This window comes from Archocentrus centrarchus, chromosome 24 (genome assembly GCF_007364275.1).
Source record: "Archocentrus centrarchus isolate MPI-CPG fArcCen1 chromosome 24, fArcCen1, whole genome shotgun sequence".
Taxonomy (NCBI): domain Eukaryota; kingdom Metazoa; phylum Chordata; class Actinopteri; order Cichliformes; family Cichlidae; genus Archocentrus; species Archocentrus centrarchus.
The window spans coordinates 33,778,496-33,804,486 of record NC_044369.1 but is presented as its reverse complement, the minus strand read 5'-3'; the positions used below and the strand labels follow the sequence as shown (position 1 = coordinate 33,804,486).

The 25,991-nt window shown below is 43.0% G+C and overlaps 1 protein-coding gene across 1 annotated transcript in view; it reads right to left on the bottom strand.

Moving 5' to 3' along the window:
* Positions 1–23,300, bottom strand: part of LOC115774843 (NLR family CARD domain-containing protein 3-like) — a 99,048-nt gene extending 75,748 nt beyond the window's left edge. The window contains exons 1-6 of the mRNA XM_030722289.1: positions 23,212–23,300; positions 22,953–23,096; positions 21,549–21,627; positions 21,029–21,251; positions 16,032–17,844; positions 12,273–12,446 (exon numbers count right to left, since the gene is read on the bottom strand). Coding sequence (XP_030578149.1) covers positions 12,273–12,446; positions 16,032–17,844; positions 21,029–21,251; positions 21,549–21,627; positions 22,953–23,096; positions 23,212–23,300 — 2,522 coding nt within the window. The remainder of the gene's footprint in view (positions 1–12,272; positions 12,447–16,031; positions 17,845–21,028; positions 21,252–21,548; positions 21,628–22,952; positions 23,097–23,211) is intronic.
* Between the last annotated feature and the right edge of the window lie 2,691 nt (positions 23,301–25,991).

The window sequence follows — 25,991 nt, the reverse complement described above, 5'->3', positions numbered from 1 at the left end:
GAGGGGGGAGGACCAATGATGCTTCATTTAGACATTACTGCCAGCTCTGCTGAATCTTCACAGAGATGTGCAGCCAGCTTGAAAGACAAATTTTTCTGTTTGAAGAGTCAAAATTGGAACTTTCTGCACACCAGCTTTTTTTAATGCAGCCTAAAGCTAGCACTGTAAGAGCATCACATCAAATATGATAGTGGTAGTGTAATCAGCATCATTAGTAACACTGCAAAAGAAGCTGGGACGTTAAGGCTGAGGTCAGTCTGTGATGTGACAAAGCGAATGGCCAGTGTAGTGTGAAGTATTTGCACGGCTTTGTGCAGGAAAATAAGTCATGGAGGAGAATGGTGCTGATGCTCCAGCTTCAAAATCTCAGCATGCACTTTTTAGCCATCACTTTGAGGCAGGAAGTGCAGGAAGCAGGTTGATGCTAGTGATGTGGTGAAGACACTGCACAGTGAAAAGCAGCATGCAGGAGGTGTCGTGGTCCCGGGCCTCATGCCCAGCATTTTGTGTTTTTCCTTTAGGTTCTAGGTTTGTTCATTGTTTGGAGTCTTGGTTGTTGTGTCAGTTTTCTTATGGTTTTGGTTCATTTTAGGTTATGGTCTTATTAGTTACAGATATTTGTATGGATTCCTGCTCCTTCTGTTGTCTTTCCCATGTGTCTGTTTGTCTCTTTGTCGTTGTCTTTTGTCTCTTGTGTATTCTGTTCCTCATGTTCTGTCTGCGTGTGCGTCATGGTCGGTCACTTCCTGTTTTATTTTGACAGTCCTGTGTTCCCTGTGCTGTGTTTGGTTTTGCTTTCTTTGTGTGATTTGTTTCATTTGGTTCACCTGTTGTTCTCTGCTGTCTCCACTCTTCCAGTTACCTTGTGTGTATTTAAGCCCTGAGTTTTCTCCTGTTCATTGTTGTGTTGTTGTGTAGCCTCCCTGCTGGGGTGTGTGTGTGTGGGGGGGGAGTCCTTTTTAGCATAACTGTGACAGGAGGTCATTCTAAAGTGTAATAACTTCCTGTTTGGTAACACTGTAACACCACAAAGCAACTTTTATTGTTTTCTTTTGCTTTCTAACAGTTTTATGTTAAAGTCTCAGATTGAACCTGTTTGTTAAACTCTTCTTTTATTCTCTAATGTTGCTCATTTTACTTTAGCAGCTTTTATAATTCAGTTCTTACCTTTGACCTTCAGACGGCTCTCCATCCTTGATGTCGACAGGTCGATCCATAGACCAATCACTGCACACACACACACACACACACACACACACACACACACACACACACACACACACACACACAGAGCTTTGATGATGGAGCAGTGATGTGAGTGCTGAGCTGCAGAAGAATGATGGACAGTTAGAGATGGTCATCTCACCTCCGACCTCTGGTCTTAGAGGGAGGGGCTCCAATGTCTATGTCCTCACACTGATCCATAGCAGAGCGCACACCTGCACACAAACAGTCACAAACAACTTTATTTGTTCAGAAGTAAGAGAGTTTGTAAGCTGATCACGTGACACTTTGAATTTTTTGTTGCAGTTCCCAAAAATGAAAAATGAATGTAACAATATTCAGATCAGCAGGTGAAGTCCAAAATGTGTGTTTGAATCTTGTAAGAAGAAACAACAGAAGATGATAAAATGTGATTACAGTTGGTAACTAATCCCACTCCACCTCAGCATCGAGCCTCAGCTCCACTGACGATACGTCCAAAAGTCCGAGGTTTAAAAACTCATGTTTACAGTAGACAATGACCTAAACGTACTGTTGCCTGTAAATTTTGGCCTATATGAAAGTGAGGACAGTTTTAAACCTGATGGAGAGAAACGACTCACCAGGTGAGTTCACCTGCACATTCATTTGCACCTTCACCTGTACAGGAAGCTGCTCGTTCTCCTTCGTAATCGGTCTGAGGAAACTCTTCAACGCGATCTTCACAGCGAAGTCTGAAAACATTAAAAGCAAAGTTCAGTTATCACACAGTGGACGCGTTTCACTGCGTTTCCTTCTAGCTGCATCACTTTCTAACACTCCTGAAGGAAGAAGCACTAACACACATCCATCATCTTTAAGTTTCTGTGACCTCCCAGAACAGAGCCAACTAAATCCACATGTGACTTTTCAATAAATGCAAGTTCAGAGCCTTTTTTAAAAAATGTTTATCCATTTTTTTGCACTTATATTAATTAACATGAGCACTTAAATTCATCATGTAAATATTCTATATTAGCCCTACAGGCTCATTTTCATCTGCTGTCCCTGACAAGCTCAAAGCATTTACAGATAATCAGACAGAGCCATCTGAAACTATACTCACATGACACATTAAAATCATGAAACATCACAAACATTAACACATTAGCACTCACTGACAGGTACAGGGACACTCCGTCTGCCCAGCATTTTGTGTTAAGTTTTATTTTTTCCTGAGATTCAGTCCCCAGTTTGTTTTGATGTTCTTGTTCCCTTTGTCCTTGTCTCCCCTGCATCTATGGTCTTGTGTCTGCTTTGTTGTCTTGTATGTATTCTGACCTCCTGTGTTTCTTATGGAGTTTTGTTCCCAGTATTGTGACAAGTCTGCGTCTTTGTCTCCCTCTTCTGTCTTCCTGTTTTACTTTGATAGTTGTCTGGTCCGTGTCTGTTGTCTTCAGTTTTGCTTCCCCCAGTCTAGGTAATCAGTGTCACCTGTGTTCCCACCTGTTTCCTCTTCCCTCATCAGCCCATCTGTGTTCAGTCCTGTGTTTTCTCTGCCTGTGGTCACGTTGTCTTTGTATGTTCCCTGGCTGTGGCTCTTGCGTCTCCTTGGATTTAAGTTTTGTATATTTTTTGGTGCCTCAGGTTTTTGCTACTAGCTCTGCCTAGTCTGGCTTATGTTGAACTCCTGTGAATAAAAATAGTATTACCTTTTACCTCCGCCTGATGAGTCCTGCTCTGGGGTCCTCTTTCTGCCTGCTGCACAACCGGGACGTGACACCTTCAGATGTTTGATTGTCCAAGAACTGTTTCATAGATTTGGAGAAAGAAACAAATGATGTTCTGTTCCTTCAGCTTCCCTCAAACATATTTTACAGTTCCAGAAATGCTCTGTTAGACGCTCCCGTGTTTATCAGTCTGGATTTAAGTGGTTTTGGAATATGAACATAGGTCATCTCTATACAAATCGTTCTCTCATTCCTCTTATCATAAACAGCTGTTAAAGAGCCCTCAGCTGATTTCCTGCAGCACCTACAGTAGGTGTGGTACACACCTGTGAAGGTTTGCTGTCAGCATCATTGCATACAAGGAAACTGGAACCACTGCATACAGACAAGCAGTCATACTATTAATAAGCTGTAAATTCCAAAGCAGTTTTTTACTGTTTTATAGACCCTGCGGGCGGGGGGGATTACACTGATTACACACCTAAATCTGACCTCCATGTGAGCTCACGGGTTCTTACTGTGACTGACAGAATAAACTGAGGAACGGGAACGTTCTCGCAGGAGTTCAATCCGCAGGACTCAAATGTACCTGTTAGATGGACTCAAATCTTGGTTCTTTAAACTGATGCTGATATTTTGTGATGTTTTGTGCGTGTTTATTTATTTTTGGTGTTGTGTATTCATCTTTATGTTCCAAGGGAACAAATAAATCTTCATTCTGTGTAGCTCTTTTAAAGTCTTCATTCCTCTGTCTTTAAGCTCAAACGTAATCATGCAAATCCATGAAAACAGGACACAAAGGCTACAACGTTGAGAGCACACAGCAGCTAAACACTGGCTATTGTTGCTGTTTGCCATCTTTTAACAAAGCCAGTGTGATGATGTTTGATGTTTTGATGAAAAATAGATCACTGCGTCAAACTGGTGTAAAGCAGCTCGGGGTCACCACCTCCCACTGAAAACCCAGGTTGGATTTGAAGTGCCTCCACAGGTACAGGAGTTCAGGTCGACAGGAAAATGTTATTAAAATGTGACGTGAACAGGAGTCCAGCTGTAGTGGATTTAAAAACTTTTAGATTTAAAATCCAAGAAATCTGAACCACAAACAAACATCTGAGGAAGTGCAGCATAATTAGATCAGCAGGAAAACCAGAGAAGAATTCATTCATGATTTACAGATGCTTCTGTCTTCCTGGACTCCATCATCTGTTTTCTCTGAAATTCAAAGTGAATTTTAAAGGTCTTCCTCTGACTGAGATTCTACTGCAGCATCTCAATGAATTCCAACAACACAACACATTTCTGCCAGCTCGACTGCACTGAAAGTGGTTTAACAGCAACACCCACTGATCACTGATTTAAAAAATTAGGTTTACCTTTTGATGGTGGGAATTTTCAGATACGAGAGTGAAATTATTCATCCAACCACGAGACCGACCAAAGAGGGAAAACATGTAACTGACATCCTTCCATTTTCAGGTCTCTTAGAGCTTAATTCTTCCAGTTCAAGAGCTGTCTCAAGGAAATGTGATAACAGAGGTGCTCTAGCAGTCACGGGATGAACCTTGAACTCCTTAAACTCATTAAACATTAACTTTATAAATCTTTGTGTGTCAGACCATAAAGCTCTGATCATATAAACAAATCTGAATCATTTTCTCTCAGGGTGAGAAATCGAGGGATGGGACGCTTGCTGTTGACATTTCAACGCTGTGTGGAGCTTCCAAAGTTCGGGTGTTTTAACTCTGGACTTCTACTTCTTCTTTCACCTCATTTTACTCGCTTTTTTTCAATCATTACTTTCTTCCACTCTTTTGTACTTTACTTCTCCCTTCTTACTTTTTAACTTCACTCACTTACGGTCCTTTCCTCTTTCTACTCTTTTTGTTCCTGCATCTTTCTCTGTGTATTTCTCAGGCTCAACTATGTTACTGTGTTTTGATCTTTGTCTGTGTTTTGTGTAACTAAGATGACTAATAAACAGCCTGCACTGGAACCTGTTCATCTCAGTGATTTATTGGAAACTTTGGATTTAATGGGGTTGGAATTTTCGGCCAAAAGGAGCATGAAGACCCTTAAAAATGTTACCAACAGAAACCGCTTTTCACGATCCCATTTCATATCTCACTGTAAATAAACTAATACCTTTTCACCTCAGCGACTGCCTGTGTCCACTCCTTTCCCCCACGCCTTGACAGAAAGCATCTAGTCTGGAGGGACTGTCAGCCTCAAGTGGCCATTAAACTGCTGCTGTGGTCATCCTGTGGTCCTCTTGTTGACATGTTGTCATGGTTAGTTTAAGAGCCGTTAACTGGGAAGCTAAAGGATATCCACTTCAATTCAATTTTATTTATATAACACCAAATCACTAAAAACAGTCACTTCAAGGAGCTTTTAATTGTAAAGACAATAATTACAAGTAAGCACATTCACATTCCAGGCAAAAAGTTTCAAAACATGAAAAAAAAAAGTGAAAAATTGTGAAATGTGTGTTTTGTTGTAACTAACTTCTGGTCTTTAGTGGTCATTAAAATGTATTCAGATTTAGCTGTCCCTCACTAACACTACCTTTATAAGTTTAACATGTTTAACGTGCCAGTCGATCCATGTGAAGTGGCTGTCTGCAGAGTCTTTCACATCCACTCCGCTAACAGCTCTTCAACATCAGTATTCCACAATATGACCGTTCCCTCTGCCGAGGGAGGGGAGTCTCATCCAAGAGGCTTCTTCAGTTCTAAATCAAACTCCAGTGCTCCTTGGCCTCCAAAGCTTCCTATCTGATGGGACTCCTAAGAAGTAAAGCTTTAACTTGGCCCTTTGGGGAGTTTAATGAGAAATTTAAGAAAACTTTTGATCACCCACTTTGAGATGATGCTACGATCTTAAGTTCAATCTAAAACCGGCAACAGGAGAGTAGCAGAGTTCAGTTTCTGTCATAAACTCAAGTTCTGGTTGGACTCAAACATGGAACTGAAAAAAGTTCATTTATTTATTTACAGCAAAGAATGACACGGTGGGGCAAAAGGTCAACAGTGAGAAAGAGGGAGAGCCACAAATCCTTTTCTCCATAGGATTCTCCCACAGTCCGATGGAAGCTTCGTTTCTGCCACTAAAAAAAAAAATCACCATCTGTAATTCGAAATTTCGAGTTTTCTCAAAATTTTGAGTTACTGAGTCAAAATTTAGACTCAAATTTTCATGTTAATAACTCGAAATTATGCTGCCAATCATGAAGCTGCGATAAAGACGTCATTTCTTTGTTACCCAGAAGCAGGTGACACCAACACATGTGCACTCTAAATGGGGTAGCAACATTATCAGCTAGCAGTTTCTAGCAAAACCTGAACAAATTGTCAGCATCTTTTTGACCATCAACGGTCAAAATGTCTTCTAGCAAAAAACAGCTACATTAAAGTAACGAATGAATGTTGGACAGTTGATACTTTCAGCTTCCTGATTCCACTTAACAAGGAAATGATGTATGGATCACAGAGTTTCCTGATTGGCAGGGCTAAATCAAAATTTCCTGTTCTTAACGCAAAAATTTGAGATACGTAACTCAAAATTTCAACTTATTAACCCAAAATTTTGACTTGTTAACTCAAAATTTCAAGAAAATAACCCAAAATTTTGAGTTAATAAAACTAAAGTTCGAGTTATGGATGGCGATCTTTCTTTTTTGGAAACAAGCTTCCATACAATCCCACTCAGGCTTTGACTGAAGGCATCCCTCAACCTCAAGTAGTACCTGCGGATAGGAACATTGCAAATAGGTGACCTTGTAACCTCCAAGTGCCCAGAGCCAGAGGCCAGGACCCCAGGAAAGATCCTGCCCCTGAAACACAAGGGTGAGATTGACTCACTCACACAAACACACACTCACAGAGACAGGAAGGAGAGACAGATAGAAAAGGAGGACTGGGAGATTCTCCCACTAGCTGCTGAATCAAGGTGGAATTCAAAAGCAATACAAAGGGCATCCCTTCATTCATTAAATGACCAAATGAAGGTTGAGTTAGCTTCCCAAGATGAGACAACCTCTTTGAAGCTTTAGTTTCTTTGGCCACAGGAACTGATAACAGGCTTTGGGCAACAATTGGGAAAAGACTGCCTTTGCTGTGGCCTTACTTCCCATTTTATTACAGCTTGTGCAGTGCATCCAAAAGGTCCCTCACTCCAGCAGAAGCAGAGATACTGCTCGGTGGTTCAGGTGTGTTTCATCTTGTCTGCTGTTGCAGAGACGTCTCAACCAAGACAATTCCACAACATCCAAAGCCTTGAGAAAATTGTTTAGTTCAGTTCAATTTTATTTATATAGCGCCAAATCACAACAAACAAACACATAACACAAACACCTCAAGGCGCTTTGAATTGTGGGTAAACACCCTACAATAAAAGAGAACGATAAGTCTAAAATTGGAAAAATAAAATTGGAGCATCAACCCCCGGGGACTGGCCAACAAATAGTTTTCTAACTACCTTGGTGATCTCAGTCACAGCGACGGACAAGCTAACCCCATTATCCTCGGACTCTGCTTCCTTAAGAGACAGGATCAACGAGATCCTCAAAGTATGTGTGCACAATTAACATTCAGCATTCAAATAGAAACAGATCTGTAAACATGTTTGCTGAACTCACTGTTTACTTAAATAACCCCTCAAAAAAATCTGAACGTGTGATATTTACATCACAGACTTGAAGGTGCTGTCCAAATGACCAAAAGATTTTTGTCTTCATTCTACAAAGAACACAAAGACAATATGGAGCCATAAGACCAGAATCCAAAGCCAGCATACAGAGGTTCAGTGAATGTTGTGTTGACCGTGTGGAGGTGGATCAGAGTGTCAGAGCAGACTCTGTAGAAGGACAGAGTGCCAGCAGGACAGTCCACATACACTGCTACTCTGTTAGAAACAGAGGAGGAGGAGGGTGAAGAGAAGGAGATGGTTGTAACTCTGTTATTGTGCCACACAGAGTAACCGACAGTATCAGAGCAGCTCAGACTCCAAGACTTATCGTTCTCTCCAAACCTGCAGTCAGTTCTGTGTCCCCTCCTTCTGATTCCTCTGTAACTCACAGATATATGAACTCTTCCTCTCCACTCGACCTCCCAGTAGCAACAACCAGTCAGACCATTTCGACACAGCAGCTGCCACCAGCCAAATCTCTCTGGATGATCAGGATATGGCTGCTCCTCCTCTACAACTGTCACCTTCCTGTTGTTGTTGGACAGTTTGAGGTTTGTGTTTATTGTGTTCGTGTCCAGTTCAAGTTCACAGAAATCTGAAGGAGAGGGGAAAATAGTTTGTTAAACAGGGTGTATTTTATCATCTTACACATCTAATGGTTTAATTCTGCAATTACTGATATGCTGATAGAAAGTTTAATGATGGGACTTTGGTGTTAAAGACAAAGTTTCACATCATTAGTCAGACTTACACTTCTTCAGACCAGGTTTGAGCCACTGCTCGCCGCCATGGTCCACCCTGGAGAAAGAAACAATGATTTTCTATCTAACACTTCTCAAATATAGAATTACTCTGGTTTCCAGAGACTAGCAATCATTTTGAGGAACCTATGAAGTATTTATTTTGAGTGCAGAGAATTTGAAATGGTAAATGTAATTATAGCAATTTGAAAATATTGCTTTGATTTTGGCCTTTTGTCAGAGAAATGGACTGCTTCTATACTCAGGAAGTTTTACAGGAAGAAAACAGAAGACATCAGAAGGCTTCACCGGCTGGTTTTAAGGCTTCAGTGAGCACTATCAAAAAGATTAATTAAACAGAACCCAACGGGAAAGGATCCAAACGATGAAAAAGAAACACATTTTATCCCAAATAAAAATGAAAACTAGACATGAGACAGTTTACCTCTATCAGTGACGAGTACTAAGACATTCCAGCTTTACAGAGATCTTTTGTATAAAGTAACAGACCAAACAAATGTCTGCTTAATTAGTGGGAGGCCATTCCTCTTCCATCTTCGTGGCACACATTTGGGAACCAGGGAGTAACACCTCTCTGATTTGTTGCTTTCTTTTACAGATGAGCCACAGTAGTTGTATAATGAACCTCTGGGGGAGTAAAGTTTGGGTAGCTACTTTGCATTGTGTTGGCACGTGACATTGGAGAAAATAAGAGTGGAGTAATTACAGCACTTTCACTTTCAGACAGATTAGTGCTGTTTATTGTAAAGCAAAGTGTGATTAAAATGGTGAACAGGCTCATTTACATTTTACAAGAAGCCACTAAATGCAGTGCTGAGGCTGATGGTTTAACATCATCAGGAATGTTAAAGTCACCCCCTATAATTATGTTTTCTACACTGCACTATACACTAAATCAGATTCAATCAGACACTCAGAGTAAGGGATCAGCGCCAGGCCCGGTTCTAGCCCACTGTAGTTGGGTGGGCAGACTGAAAATGTAGGTGGGCAAGTATATATATAATATGACACAAAATATTAGGCTATATTTGTTTGTTTTTTGGGAGTTGAATACAGCCCTAGTAGGCACAAAGATATACATATACCTTCTCCATTTATCTGGGTTTGGGACATCACAAAAAGTACACAGATTTGTGACCTTCTGTGGCTGGAATATACATTTTTTTTTTATTCTTTTTGTTTTTTTTTTTTATTATACAACAGTACAACAGAAAGAGAATGGCAACTGCAAAAAATGCAAAATGTGAAAAACTACAGAATCATTCTTCTGGTTTTTTTTGGGCAAACTTTGTGACAAATTCATTCGGGAAGCAGAAACGTGTCCTGAGCCACAGAGTATTGCAGCCGAGGTCTAGTGCGGTACCACACCGGGTTGAATGAGCGGAGTATTGGCGAAGGCACGATAGTTAGCTAGTACTGGCTGTGTGGGCCAGGGTTATAATAGTTTTGGATTTTTACATTATTGTTTAGTTTTAGTTAGTTTTTACTTTTGTTTCTCTAATTCAGTTAGTTTTAATTAGTTTTCAGAGTGGTTTTGCTTGTTTTTTATTAGTTTTTATTTTAGGTTTAATGCTTAGTTTTAGTTTAGTTTCATTAGTTTCAGTATTAGTTTTAGTTTTTCATACTTTGTCAGGTGCAAGATTCAATGCACAAAAGTGACTATTGTGTAATAAAAACTCAACAAAAGATACCATAAAGAAATATATTCAACAACGGTTCACAAGACAGAAGCACTACATGCTAAATGTGTAATAATTAGGACACACATGAACATCAACAGGGAGAAACAAAGAAAAACATGAACTCCCAAACTCAATAAATTCTACAATAAACTCCACAATAAAGTTCAGCATCAGTGCAGTAGATTAACAACACCTCCATGTGGTGTTTGACAAAAACAAACTCTTTGAAGGAGTCAAAGGTCAAATCCAGCTGCATCCTGATGTTCTCACCACCCGAAGCTGCTTCTGTTTTGGAGCTAGCTTGGTTAGATGCTCGCTGATTAGACTCGCAGGGTCTTTGCCCTCTGTACACAACCTACAGAAGTGTCCGACCTCATGTCCGCATTTATGCTTGTGTGTGTTGTGTGTGTTAATTACCTTGTGGTCGTGTGCTGCAGTGCCAGGTGGGACTTTTTTTGGTCCTCACTCTTTGTGCTCAGTTTTTTGGCTGCAAACATATTTGTCCCTGTTTTTCCACTTCCTTCATTTCCTCACGTCCATCCTAATAGTTTCAGCAGTCTCCCTCCAGGAATTTGCTGACATTTGTGAGTTCTTATACTGATGCTTTGATTATTATTTCTGATCGTTATTCTCTCACTGATAAAGTAGACGGAAACGCACACGCACGCACACAGCTGCCCGAGGGCGCGTCCAGCTTAAACTCGGAGAGCGGAAAAATGATCAATCCACAATAATTTAGTTAGTTTTTTAACTCACAATACAGTTTTAGTTAGTTATCGTTTTTTCCTTTTAATTGTAGCCTTTATTTATTTCAGTTAACGACAATGTTTTTTCAATTTCAGTTTTCGTTATTTGGTTCGTTTTCGTTAACTATAATAACCCTGGTGTGGGCACAGTGCTATTCAGGTCCGCAACAGTAGGACCTGGCGCTGAAACGGCCAGAGGAAGGACCTGCTTTGGGTCTGGGGATGTGGCTAGAGTAGGACTAGCATCAGGGGTGCTTGTGCTGTTACATGCAGAGAAACTAGTCAGCAGATTGTCTGCTGATCGGACAGAGGAGGAGACGGAGCAGGTAACCCGCTCAGGGGGAGATATTTCAGCACGGGCAGCAGCGGGACGGGAGCTGTTGGGGATACCCCAGTGCTAGATTTACTGATAGACGCGATACATGCTCATGGTAAAAAGAAGTAAAAATATTAACATGGAAATTAGAGTGTGACCCAGATTAAGGGAAAGGACGAAACGAGAGGGTGCAGCCCTGAATCAGGCCTCTTTCCCACCAACAGGGTTCCAGAGCCCGTGCCATAATTTGAACCATGAGGCGGGTTTTTCCGCCGAAACACTCGGTGCTCGGCCGAAAAACGGGTTCAGTTCTGGCCCCGCAAACTAGCAGGTCTCGAACCACGAACGCGTGATGAAAGCGTGTGAGAAAGTCAAAGTGTGGAAAATAAAAACTATTGTAGGCGTAGCTTGATGGGAGTACCATTCGCTGCCCGCAGGCGGTATGGGAGATTTTGATTGGGTGGGCAAGAATCAGATTTGGGTGGGCTGAGCCCACCCTTGTCCTATGCTACCCCCGGCCCCGATCAGCGCTTACTGTTTTTTGTGTTTTCCTGTTAGGGTGCACAAAGCTGATAACACTGTCTACGTCTAGAAATGAAGAGTGCTGCCACTCGTCTTCCTCAGCCTGTGCTTCAAGGATTCTGACAGTGTGACTCAGGGGTGTTGATTCATTTAAACTTAACAACATATTCTTCCTGGTGCCACCAGGTTTCTGTGAGGCCAAATATGTTGATGTATTATTAAAGAAGTGTTTTGTTAACAGTGGCAGTCCATCAATCAATAGATGTTTTTATTTTCACTGCAAACAACACAGGTAAACTGGTACTACTGACTGATTCATCCACTGTGGATATTTGTGATTCAAGAGAAAAGAACCTACATTGTCTGAGTTGCTGCTGTCTGTCCTTACCTGAGTGTCCAGAGCCAGTCCTGCAGTCCGACCGACAGCAGTTTCACTCCTGAATCTCCAAGGTGGTTGTAGCTCAGATCCAGTTCTGTCAGATGAGAGGGGCTGCACTTCAGAGCTGAAGCCAAAGCAGAGCAGCCTTGCCCTGTGATCATACAACCTGAGAGCCTGGTTCAGAATACATTAATACAAGACGTAATATTATAGCTAATTGTTGATCAGTTAAAGCCTGTTTTCTTTTCATATTAGTTAATCCGACCTGAGTATTTCCAGTTTACAGTGTGGGTTTTCTAGTCCAGCAGAAAGCTGCTTCACTCCTGAATCCCGCAGGATGTTGTTACTCAGGTCCAGCTCTGTCAGATGACAGGACTTGGAGCTGAGAATGGTGGACAGCACTTCACAGCTTTTCTCTGAGAGATTACAGCAGCTAAGCCTGAGAAAGAATTAACAATGAAAGCAAAAAATGAACTGGTTGTTGCTCAGATGACAGAGTGGGATGTTCACTAATCACAGGCTGTCATTCAAAACCTCTTCGCGTGTCTTGGGCCTGGCACTGAAGCCTAAGGTGCTCCCATTGGCAGATGAAGGAGAAACTTATTTCAAATCCATTCATAGGACATAGCCAAAGATAAAAGGGTGAAACATTTGCCATTTGTTTATCATATAAAAAACTGAAAATACTTGAAATTGTCCATGAATCTACACCCTTAGCACAATTTTGAAATTGCAAAGGAAGACAAAATGCAAAGGTTTGCAAATAATTAAACCCCTATTTTTAACTGAAAACAGAATAAAGATAATCATGAAGTGTTTATACTGAGAAAAATTGAGTGTTACACCATCTGCTCATGTAAATTTACATTTTGCATCTTGTCTTATTTTACCTATATTCTTTGTGATCTGAGTTCAATTTCTGTAATTTTGAAAGAAAGGAGATTTATAGGACAGTTTAAATTTGTATTTATGGATAATGACAGTGGTTTCAAAGTGTTTTTTTTAATCCATCCATCCATCCATTTTCTTCCACTTCTCTGGGGCAAGGTCACAGGGGCAGCAGCCTAATTAGAAAAGCCCTCCCCAGAACACCTCACCCAAGAGGAGGAATCCTAGTCAGATGCCCGAACCACCTCAACTGGCTCCTTTCAATATGAAGGAGCAGCGGCTCTACTCTGAGCCCCTCCCAAATGGCTGCACTCCTCACCCTATCTCTAAGGGAGAGGCCAGCCACCCTTCGGAGGAAACTCATTTCTGACGCTTGTATTCGCAATTTCATTCTTTCAGCCACTACCCAAATCTCATGACCATAGGTGAGTGTAGGGATGTAGACTGGCCGGAAAATCGACAACTTTGCTTTCACACTCAGCTCCCTCTTTACCACGACAGACCGGTGCAGCATTAATACGGGTACGCTAACCCTTTTCCGTCTGAAGACCATGGCCTCAGACTTAGAGGTGCTCATTCTCATGCCAGCTGCTTCACACTAGGTTGCGAACCGTTCCGCTGCGAGCTGGAGGCCACCCCCTGATGAAGCCAACAGGACCTCATCATCTGCAAAGAGCAGAGATGAGACTCTGAGGCCACCAAGGAAGAAGCCTTCCGCCACCTGACTATGCCTAGAAATTCTGTCCAGAAAAATTATGAACAGAATTGGTGACAAAGGGCAGTCCTGACGGAGTCCAGCACCCACAAGAAACGAATCCAACTTATTACCAGCTATACGTACCAAGCTCTCACTGCGGTTTTACAGAGACTGAATGGCCCGCAACAATGGCCCAGACACCCCATACTCCTGCAGGACCTCCTACAGGATACCCCGAGGGACACGGTCGAATGCCTTCTCCAAGTCCACAAAGCACATGTAGACTGGTTGGGCAAACTCCCACACACATTTGAATATCCTTGAGAGGATAAAGAGCTGGTCCAGCATTCCATGACCAGAACGAAAACTGCATTGTTCCTCCGGGATCCGAGGTTCGACTAACAGGCGGACCCTCCTTTCCAGCACCCTGGCATAGACCTTACCGGGGAGGCTGAGCAGTGTGATCCCTGAAAGTTGGAACACACCCTCCGGTCTCCCTTCTTAAAGATGGGGACCACCACCCCAATCTGCCAATCCAATGGCACTGCCCCAGACCGCCACATGATGTTGCAGAGATGTCTCAACCAAGACAGCCCTACAAAATCCAGAGCCTGGGCGAATCTCATCCACCCCAGGGGCCCTGCCACCAAGGAGTTGTTTAGCCACCTCAGTGACCTCACCCCCGGTAATGGGCAAGTAATCCCCCTCGTCCCCAGACTCTGCTTCCACTACAGAAGGCGTGTCAGTGGGATTCAGGAGGTCCTCGAAGTATTCCTTCCACCGTCCGACTATAGCCTCGGTTGAAGTCAGTAGCACCCCACTCGCACTATAGAGTCGTTTATCTAGGATTTTTGTGGTTAAATTTACCACTCTCGGACCAACCGACCCCCACTATAAACCGTGTGAGTGGAGCACTGCTTTCCTCTCCTGAGTCGCCTGACGGTTTGCCAGAATCACTTCAAGTCTTTTTCCATAGCCTCACTGAACTCCTCCCACACCTCAGTTTTTGCTTCAACTACTGCCCGACCTGCGTTTCTCTTGGCCTGCCGATACCCATCAGCTGCCTCCGAGTCCCACAGGCTAACCAAGCCCGATAGGACTCCTTCTTCAGCTTGATGGCTCCCTTCACCTCCGGTGCCCACCATCTTGTTTGGGGGTTACAAACACGACAGGCACCAACCGCCTTGCAGCCACAGCTCTGAGCAGCAGCCTCAACAATGGAGGTGCGGAACATGGTCCATTCGGATTCAATGTCCTCAGCCACCCTCAGAATGCTGTCGAAGTTCTACCGGAGGTGGAAGTTGAAGATCTCCCGGTGTGCCAGGTCTGTCCAGTATCTTCGCCCGCCACCTGATGCGACTCACCACCAGGTGGTGATCAGTTGACAGCTCAGCTCCTCTCTTCTCCTGAGTGTCCAGAACAAATGGCCACAGATGTGGTGATACGATTACAAAATCGATAATCAAAATGTGACCTAGGGTGTCCTGGTGCCATGTGCACTTATGGACATCCTTATGTTTGAACATGGCGTTCGTTATGGACAAACTGTGGTTTGCACAGAAGTCCAATAACAAAACACCATTCAGGTTCAGATCTGGCAGGCCGTTCCTCCCAATCACGCCCCTCCAAGTCTCACTGTCATTGCCCACGTGAGCGTTGAAGTCTCCCAGCAAGACTATGGAGTCACTGGATGGAGCTCTCTCCAGCACCCCGCCCAGCGACTCCAAAAAGGGTGGGTACTCTGAACTGTCATTTGGCACATAAGCATAAACAACAGTCAGGACCCGTTCCCCGGCCCGAAGGTGCAGGGAAACAACCCTCTCGTCCACCGGTGAAAACTCCCGACATACAGGCAGCAAGCCGGGGGGATACAAGAATACCCACCCCAGCTCGCTGTCTCTCACCGAGGGCAACTCGAGACTGGAACAGAGTCCAGCCCTTCTCCAGAAGACTGGTTCCAGAGCCCAGGCCATGCGTTGAGGTGAGCCCAACTATATCTATCTGGTATCTCTCAACCTCATGCACTAGCTCAGGCCCCTTCCCCACCAGAAAGGTGACATTCCATGTCCCAATACCAAGTCTCGATAGCCGGTGATCGGTCCACCAGGGCCTCCACCCTTGGCCACCGCCTGACACACACTGCAACCGACCCCTACGACGCTTACCGCGGGTGGTGGGCCTACAGGAGGGCGGGCCCAGTTTGCCATGGGAGAACCTAGAAGGGGGACAAGCCCCTAGGCAACATAGCTCCTGGGATCACTGGGACACACAAACCCCTCCACCACGATAAGGTGGCTATTCATGGAATTAATATAGCATTATTGCACAAGTCTTTACATTCTGTATTATTTATGTTATACGGTCTGCACTTTTTCATAAATGGGTTTGTAGATCCCCGTATGTGTATGTGTGTGTGGATGGATGATGTCTTCTACTCACAGAGCTTTGTTGGAGGCTTTGACCACTGGCAGCAGCCTCAGCAGAGCCTCCTCTGAAGCAGAGTATTTCTTCAGGTCAAACACATCCAGATCTTCTTCTGATGACAGTAAGATGAAGACCACAGCTGACCACTGAGCAGGAGACAGTTTATCTGTGGAGAGACTTCCTGATCTCAGGGACTGTTGGATCTCCTCCACTAGAGAACCATCATTCAGTTCATTAAGACAGTGGAACAGATTGATGCTCTTCTCTGCAGACTGATTCTCACTGATCTTCTTCTTGATGTACTGAGCTGTTTCCTGATTGGTCTGTGAGCTACTTCCTGTCTGTGTCAGCAGGCCTCGTAGGAGAGTCTGATTGGTCTGCAGTGAAAGACCCAGGAGGAAGCGGAGGAACAAGTCCAGGTGTCCATTTGGACTCTGTAGGGCCTTGTCCACAGCTGTCTGATGGAGATTTTTTAAAGATTTTTGCTGTTTTGTTGTTGATGATGATGATGATGATGATGATGATGTTTTGTCCTCTAGGAGATTGACTCCAGACTTGATGAAGGTCAGATGGACATGAAGAGCAGCCAGAAATTCCTGAACACTCAGATGGATGAAGCAGAACACCTTGTCCTGGTACAGCCCTCTCTCCTCTTTAAAGACCTGTGCGAACACTCCTGAGTACACCGAGGCTGCTCTGATATCGATGCCACACTCTGTCAGGTCTGATTCATAGAAGATCAGGTTTCCTTTCTGCAGCTGATCAAAAGCCAGTTTTCCCAGAGACTCAATCATCTTCCTGCTCTCTGGACTCCAGTGTGGATCTGTCTCAGCTCCTCCATCATACTTGACCTTCTTCACTTTGGCCTGAACCACCAGGAAGTGGATGTACATCTCAGTCAGGGTCTTGGGCAGCTCTCCTCCCTCTCTGGTCTTCAGCACATCCTCCAGAACTGTAGCCGTGATCCAGCAGAAGACTGGGATGTGGCACATGATGTGGAGGCTTCGTGATGTCTTGATGTGGGAGATGATTCTTCTGGCCTGCTTCTTATCTCTGAATCTCTTCCTGAAGTACTCCTCCTTCTGTGGGTCAGTGAACCCTCTGATCTCTGTTACCATGCCAACACACTGAGGAGGGATCTGATTGGCTGCTGCAGGTCGTGTGGTTATCCAGAGGCGAGCAGAGGGAAGCAGTTTCCCCCTGATGAGATTTATCAGCAGCACATCCACTGAGGTGGGCTCTGTAACATCAGTCAGGATCTCAGTGTTGTGGAAGTCCAGAGGAAGTCGACACTCATCCAGACCATCAAAGATGAACACAACCTGGAAGTCTTCAAAGCTGCAGATTCCTGCTTCTTTGATTTCAGTGAAGAAGTGATGAACAAGTTCCACCAAGCTGAACTTTTCCTCTTTCAGCACATTCAGCTCTCTGAAAGTCAATGGAAACATGAACTGGATGTCCTGGTTGGCTTTGCCTTCAGCCCAGTCCAGAGTGAACTTCTGTGTTAGGACTGTTTTCCCAATGCCAGCCACTCCCTTTGTCAGCACTGTTCTGATTGGTTCAGCTCTTCCAGGTGAGCCTTTAAAGATGTCTTCTTGTCTGATTGTTGTTTCTGGTCTGTCTGGTTTCCTGGATGCTGTTTCAATCTGTCTGACCTCATGTTCCTCATTGACCTCTGCAGCCCCTCCCTCTGTGATGTAGAGCTCTGTGTAGATCTCATTCAGGAGGGTTGGGTTTCCTGCTTTAGCGATGCCCTCAAACACACACTGGAACTTCTTCTTCAGAGCAGATTTGAGTATTTGGCTAAACTCTGTAGCATCACAATTTCCTGAATAAATGACATTAAACAACAAACATATTGGCTTCTCTTCATTGGCTCCCTGTTAAATCCAGAATAGAATTTAAAATCCTTCTCCTCGCCTACAAGGTCTTGAGTAATCAGGCCCATCTTATCTTAAAGACCTCATAGTCCCATTTCACCTCAATAGAGCACTTCACTCTCAGACTGCTGGCTTACTTGTGGTTCCTAGGATACTTAAGAGTAGGATGGGAGGCAGAGCCTTCAGCTTTCAGGCCCCTCTTCTGTGGAACCAGCTCCCAGCTTGGATTCAGAAGACAGACACCCTCTCTATTCTTAAGATTAGGCTTAAAACTTTCCTTTATGATCAAGCTTATAGTTAAGGCTGGATCAGGTGACCCTGAACCCTGCTATAGGCCTAGGATGCTGTGGGGGTTTCCCATGATGCGTTGAGTGTTTCTTTTCATTCACCTCTTTTAATTGTTTATACTTCACGCTGCATTTAGTTATTATTAATCTCTGTCTCTCTCCCCTCAGCCCCCTCACAGCAGATGACCCCCCCTCCCTGAGCCTGGTTCTGCTGGAGGTTTCTTCCTGTTAAAGGGAGTTTTTCCTTCCCACTGTCACCAAGTGCTGCTCATAGGGGGTCGTTTTGACAGTTGGGTTTTCTCTGTATTATTGTAGGGTCTTTACCCACAATACAAAGCGCCTTGAGGCGACTGTTTGTTGTGATTTGGTGCTATATAAATAAAATTAAATTGAATTGAATTAAAACCCAGGATCTACGGGACTCAGTTGCATAGGGTCTTGAAAGCACCTAAATAAGGCAGGGCATGTTAATCATGCCTTGTTAAAGGCTGTGATAGGAGCAGATCTACCATCAGAAAGGTCAACTTTGAGCAGTAGTCCGAATCACCTGGAAAGATCACCATCAGAACATGACTTGTCAGGTGATGCATTGGTATGCAAAAGTTTTATTTTATTATTGCACACTTTCTGTAAATCCTATAAACTTCATTTCACTTCTCAAATATCACTGAGTTCATCTGCTTTATGATATATTTAACTGAAACTGCTGATCCAAACAACCAATGATTTATAAAGGAAAATCATGAAAATTATCAGGGGTGCCCAAACTTCTGCATACCACTGTAGTGATTTGTTGTTCTTCAGATCAGCACTTCCTCAAGTAGCTGCTCCAATATCTACTAGACCAGCAGCCATGGCTCAGCCCACCCTGCAGTCCCTGTTTTCTCAGGCAAATATGCCCCTTGTTGTGCCAGCCACTACTATAGCTGACCCCATTGCAATAGCAACACCATCTATCTCTGTCCCTTCAGTTGTTCAGATACAAGTAACATAGCACTCTAATGTTTATCATCTTCCAAGGCCAGGGGGGGAAGTTATACAGGGGCCGGTGAGTTCTTCCTGTTCTAGTGCTATTTATCCATTTCTTAGGCCTTGGAATAACTTGGGTGTTCATCATTGGGGCGACGATACGAGAAGGAGGGGTAGATTGTGTTGTATTGTTAATTGCCCGTTTGATGGCCAGTGGTGTTATGAGGTCACAGTATAAAGGATAGCAGCCATCTGAGCATTGCCCTCTTCCTGTGATATGTGCATCTGGGTTTCCATTCACATGTCTTCCATAGGTGTTACAGAACATGCTGGTGGATTTTTTTTTTTTTTCAGAAGCCTTCGTGTCATAGAGTTCTGGTTGTAGTTGGAAAGCCCCGTCCTGGCCATTCCTTCCTTCGAATCAGGCAATGACTGGGAGTTCGGGTGGATGGCTTTATCATGGCACCACCACAGCTACTCCGGACTACATTACAGAAGTGCTGCTGCTTTGCCTTCCCTTTTAATTGTTTTATTCACTTTTTTGTTTGTTTTGTTTTGTTTTGTTTTTGCCAAGCTGGGCTTTTTATCGCCCTTGTGGTAACTTTCTGCATCGCCTCTGAAGGAAGAAAAGAGAATGTGTGCCCATTTCAATAACTGGCTGGACATCAGAATTACAGTCAGTCCTCTGTTTTATGCATAACCAACTTAGATTTAGTGGCGACCCAAAACATTTTTCTCTCATTAGCATAATCAGTTGGGTTTTTGTACCCCTCTTTTTAATAGTGTATGGTTCATGTGCCTGTGTGATATATGAACAGTGGTTAATGGGTTTTTAATACATCTAATTGATTGTTTTAGAAGCTGTTTGCGTGTGGCGAACCACCCTACACTGACAGATAAGTTATTTGTTTCAATTGGAAAATTATTTTATTCTGTTCTGGGTTTTTGGTCTGACTGATTTGTTTGAAGTTATTTATTTTATATATTTATATTTATTTTATTTTTTGGTGTGTGACCCCACTGGCAGGAGGCCCTTGTTTCTAGTTTCAGATCACCGGTGTATTCTGTGTCAGGGTCAACCACACAGTGGGTGTTGTGTTTTGGATATAACAATAATTAGGTGTTTGGTTTTGTTCAGGAGCTACATGCCTTTGGTGAGGGGGTCTGCTCCTGTGTACGGTGGCCATTTATGTATTTTTATGGTTTGAGCTGCACTTTAGTGTTTGCGTAGGTGTGTGTAGGTGTAGGGGATGAGATGCATGTGTGAGTTGGTGATTCTTTTGGCATTTCCTCCGGCATCCCCTTTGCCCACTGGTAAGCTGCAGCTCTGAGCTTATTTAAAAACAAATGTGTGATTGGTTTGATTTTTTTTTTTTTTAATTGATTGTCAAACAACTTTTTTTATGACTTGAACTACGTCTCTGTCTGAAGTACAATGCACCTGAGTGCCTTTTTGGTAATTGGTACAATTTTTGAATTAGATCCCCAGGGTCAGGCTCATCTACCCCTCCCTCCATGCTGCCACACTAACACATCTTTTTGTGATTGTGAACAACATAAGCTAATCTGATGGGTTTTGTGTTTGCTCATTTTCATCCATTTCCTCATGTGTCATGCTTGCCTGCTGCTGACTGCAGGTCAAACATGGACATTGTCCTTCACATTTCTGAGTTTGCAGTTTTATTTAAACTCTCATCGGTTCCATAAATTTGATAACTGTTTAAGATTTTCATCGAGATAGTAGATGAAATGAAACTGTAGGCAACCACGGATATGATGCAGATGTTTGCATAATATTAATAGCGCAGAAACTGAACCTCTGCCATTTTGCCTCATGTCCTCTTTCCATCACGTTAAAGCTGTAAAATCCTCTTACTACTCTGCAGACGCTCAGCCAGCTCCTCCTGCTTCATTCTCCTCAGGAAGTGCAGTGTGATCTTCACAAATGCCTCTCTCCTCCTCCTCTGCTCTGCATCCTCAGTCTTCAACACCTCCCCATCCTCCTGACTCGCTGAGCTTTGTGGGTAATCTGGACTCAGGACTTCCTTGATCTTCTTCAGCTCATGCTTCACAAAGCAGACAATATTTTCCTCCAGCAGCTGGAACAGAGAAGTTTAGAGTTTGGGTTCAATTTCTCTGAAGATCCACATATGAGAGCAGTGTGAACAACATTTTCATTAAACCTGAATCAGCTCAAATATTTTCAACAATAAATGAGCATTACAAGCTTCAGGAAATAGAGCCATCCTGCACAACAGCTCTATTAGACTGTATCATTTTACTTAAACAGATGTAACAAGCTGCTCACTGAGTCGGTTTGTTTTTATTAGGAATTCAAAAAAAGGCTTATTTTAATATGAAGTAACAATGAAGTGTTGAATCTAGAACGTTCTCACCATAAATATGGAGTCCAGATCCGTTTGCTGCTGAGGGACAGACTGACCACTGAGGACCTCTGAGCTCTGCTGGCTGACACTGCAGGAACATTCAGCACATGCACAGCTTGTTAAAGGTTGTGTTCTGTGTCTGTGTTCACCAGTCTGTAAACTTAGCCAAGGGACATGAATGTTCCTCTCTGAAGCCTCGGTGTTCCTGTGCCATAATCTTCTATGTCTGCATCATCAATAACATTCATCCTTCCACAGCAAGATGAAAAGGAAAGTGCATTTAGGATCAAATGAGAATGATTCTGTATTTTTGCTCAGTTATTTGTTATTTTCATCAAAGCTAGTGCCTGTGGCTCAAGAGCTAGAGCAGGTCAAGGTTGGTGGTTCAATCCCTGACTGCTCCAGTCTGCATGCCAGCGTATCCTTGGCCACGATACTGAACCCTGAGTTGATCCTGATGCATCCATTGAATATTAGCAGGAAAGCAGATGTAGAAAGTGCTTGGAGTGCTCATTGAAACAAAGCCCTGTATAAGTGCCAGTCCATTTATATTGGATTCCCCTTAGCCACATTTCTAATCACTTCAATTCAATTGTATTTATGTCACCAAAACATAGTTCATAGTGAAAGCTAAAGACCTACAATGCAGTCAGTAAGCATCTGATTCACACAATCACAGTGATTTAAAAATGCTGTTCTTATTAGTGGATGTGATATTTACAAAGTGGAAACATATGATTACACTCTTACCCTTCACAGGCACAGCGTATACAGGCGAGGCAGATAGAAACAAAACCACTAATGTGCAATTTAAAGGGATACTCCAGTGAACAAAAGAATCTGGTTCCTTCAGAGGACAGCAGCTGCGGACAGTTTGGATTTGCAGAAGATAAAACATTTACAGAAAACATCCAGAGTCATTAAAACACATCCACTGGAGTTGCCATTGAAACACTGTCACTCTTAAAATGAAAATATTTGATCCAAACTCAAAAATCCCACTGTAATCTTTTTATCCATCCATCCATCTGTTATCTTCTACTTATTCAGTTCAGGGCTAGAGTGGATCAGGAGCCTTTCCCAGCTGCCAGAGGGTGAGAAGAGGGACACCTGGACCCCAGTAACTGCATTTGGACTGTGGGGAAGCCAGAGAACCCGAGAGAACCCATACAGACACAGGGAGAACATGCAAACTCCACACAGAAAGAACCCAGCCAGCCAGTGGTTTCACCCCACACCATCCCCTACCACTCCCTAAGTTGTAATTTATTTCTCAATTCATTCTCACTATATATTTATCACATTAACATGTATGTCTGCTGCTACCCTGTTTCTATGCTATAATCAACTAAATATTTTCAGTGTAATTAAAACAAGATGAAGAAAATAACACTGACACTCAGACTAACTTACTTTTCTTCCAAAGAAAGACGTCTTTTAAAAGCAAGAGGAGGTTCCTTAGAATGATCACTTCTCATGGAGACGCAGCTGGGTCCAGGTCCAGGTCCAGGTCCAGGTCCAGGTCCAGGTCCAGGTCCAGGTCCAGCAGAGTCTGACCTGTGCCACTCCTTTGCTCTTAAACAACACACAGAGAGCTTTGAATATGAATCATGATGGTGATCTGACTCTGACCTGGAGAAGCGTGATGGACAGTAAGAGATGGTCTTCTCACCTTTGACCTCTGGTTTGGCTCTCATGTTCCCCACACCGAGCGGTCTTAGAGGGAGAGGCTCCCTCCTCTCTGTCCTCACACTGATCCATAGCAGAGCCCACACCTTCACACACACTCAGTCAGCACAGCAACATTCACAGTACACATTAGTTCTCACTGCTACCCTGAACATTTCACAGATATTCAGGACTGACAGAAACCTTTGAGCTCCCAACTGTTCAAACAGCGTCCAGAGTGCCCACATTCACCAGCTTCATGTGTGGAGGAAACATTTGGAGAGAAGACGCTGCTCGTTCGTCCTCGTCAGGCCTGGTGTCTGAGCACTGATCTGATGTCAAAACCAGTCTAACCTGTAGAGCAAATTCAGTGTCAGCATACATCGGGTGATGGAGGTCTACTGTCAGTCCACTGGGTGGAGCTAAATGACTAAACATGAACATGAGATGGAGGCGCTGCAGTTTGGATCACACAAGGTCAGTTTTCCAGCACCCTGATTAATGAGTGATGAATCTGATCTTAGGTGCTGCAGCCTGGAGGACCTTCCAGCTGAGGCCATAGAGATCCTCAGTAATTCAAAAAGTGCTTTCACCCCCTGCCTGAGAGAAAGAAACTTTTACCAAAAATGTTCAAATTTTTGGCCGTTGGACTGAAGAGAGCCTTAATGACTTAATGAGACTTGTAACTCAAACACAATGAGACTAGCAAAGCTTTACTTTTTCTGCTCCCACTGAGGTCGATTATCTCGTCAATAGTTTTACATCCTCACTGCGTATAACTTTGGATACTGTGGCTCCTCTGAAAAGGAAAGCTTCAAATCAGAAGTGCCTGACTCCGTGGTATAATTCACAAATGCACAGCTTAAAGCAGATAACCCAAAAGCTGGAGAGGGAATGGTGTCTCACTAAATTAGAAGATGCTCATTTAGCCTGGAAAAAGAGTTTGTTGCTCTATAAAAAAGCCCTCCGTAAAGCTAGGACATCTTACTATTCATCATTAATTAAAGAAAATAAGAACAACCCCAGGTTTGTTTTCAGCACTGTAGCCAGGCTGACAAAGAGTCAGAGCTCTGTAGAGCCGAGTATTCCTTTCACATTAACTAGTAGTGACTTCATGGATTTCTTTACAAATAAAATTTATTCATAACCATCTCAGAGATTATTCTTCATGTTCGGCTGCTTTCAGCACTGCTGGTATTTGTTTAGACTCTTTTGCTCCAGTTGATCTTTCAGAGTTAACTTCAATAGTTACTTCCTCCAAACCAGCAACATGTTTGTTAGATCCCATTCCTACTAGACTGTTCAAAGAAGTCTTTCCAATTATTGATGCTTCAATCTTAAAAATGATCAATCAGTCTTTATTAGTTGGCTATGTACCACAGACCTTCAAGGTGGCTGTAATTAAACCTCTACTTAAAAAGCCATCACTTGACCCAGCTGTCTTAGCTAATTATAGGCCAATCTCCAACCTTCCTTTTCTCTCAAAGACTCTTGAAAGAGTAGTTGTAAAACAGCTAACTGATCATCTGCAGAGGAACGGTTTATTTGAAGAGTTTCAGTCAGGTTTCAGAATTCATCACAGTACAGAAACAGCATTAGTGAAGGTTACAAAGGATCTTCTTACAGCCTCTGACAGTGGACTCATCTCTGTTCTTGTCCTGTTGGACCTCAGTGCAGCTTTGATACTGTTGACCATAACATTTTATTACAGAGATTAGAGCTTGCTATAGGTATTAAAGGTACTGCACTGCAGTGGTTTGAATCATATTTATCTAATAGACTCCAATTTGTTCATGTTAATGGAGAGTCTTCTTCAGACACTAAGGTTAATTATGCAGTTCCACAGGGTTCTGTGCTAGGACCAATTTTATTTACATTATACATGCTTCCCTTAGGCAGTATTATTAGAAAGCATTGCATCAATTTTCATTGTTATGCAGATGATACTCAGCTTTACCTATCAATGAAGCCAGATGACACACATCAATTAGTTAAACTGCAGGAATGTCTTAAAGACATTAAGGCCTGGATGACCTCTAATTTCCTGCTTCTAAATTCAGATCAAACTGAAATTCTTGTTCTCGGCCCCACAAATCTTAGAAACATGGTGTCTAACCAGATACTTACTCTGGATGGCATTACTTTGGCCTCCATTAACACTGTGAGAAATCTTGGAGTCATTTTTGACCAGGATATGTCCTTCAATGCACATATTAAACAAATATGTAGGACCGCTTTTTTGCATTTGTACAATATTTCTAAAATTAGAAACATCCTTTCTCAGAGTGATGCTGAAAAGCTAATTCATGCATTTATTACTTCTAGGCTGGACTATTGTAATTCATTATTATCAGGCTGTCCTAAAAGCTCCCTGAAAAGCCTTCAGCTGATCCAAAATGCTGCAGCTAGAGTACTGACAGGGACTAGAAAGAGAGAGCAGATTTCTCCCATATTGGCTTCTCTTCATTGGCTCCCTGTTAAATCTAGAATAGAATTTAAATCCTTCTCCTCACATACAAGGTCTTGAATAATCAGGCACCATCTTATCTCAAAGACCTCATAGTACCATATCACCCCAACAGAGCACTTCGCTCTCAGACTGCTGGCTTACTTGTGGTTCCTAGGATACTTAAGAGTAGAATGGGAGGCAGAGCCTTCAGCTTTCAGGCCCCTCTTCTGTGGAACCAGCTTCCAGCTTGGATTCAGGAGACAGACACCCTCTCTATTTTTAAGATTAGGCTTAAAACTTTCCGTTTTGATCAAGCTTATAGTTAGGGCTGGATC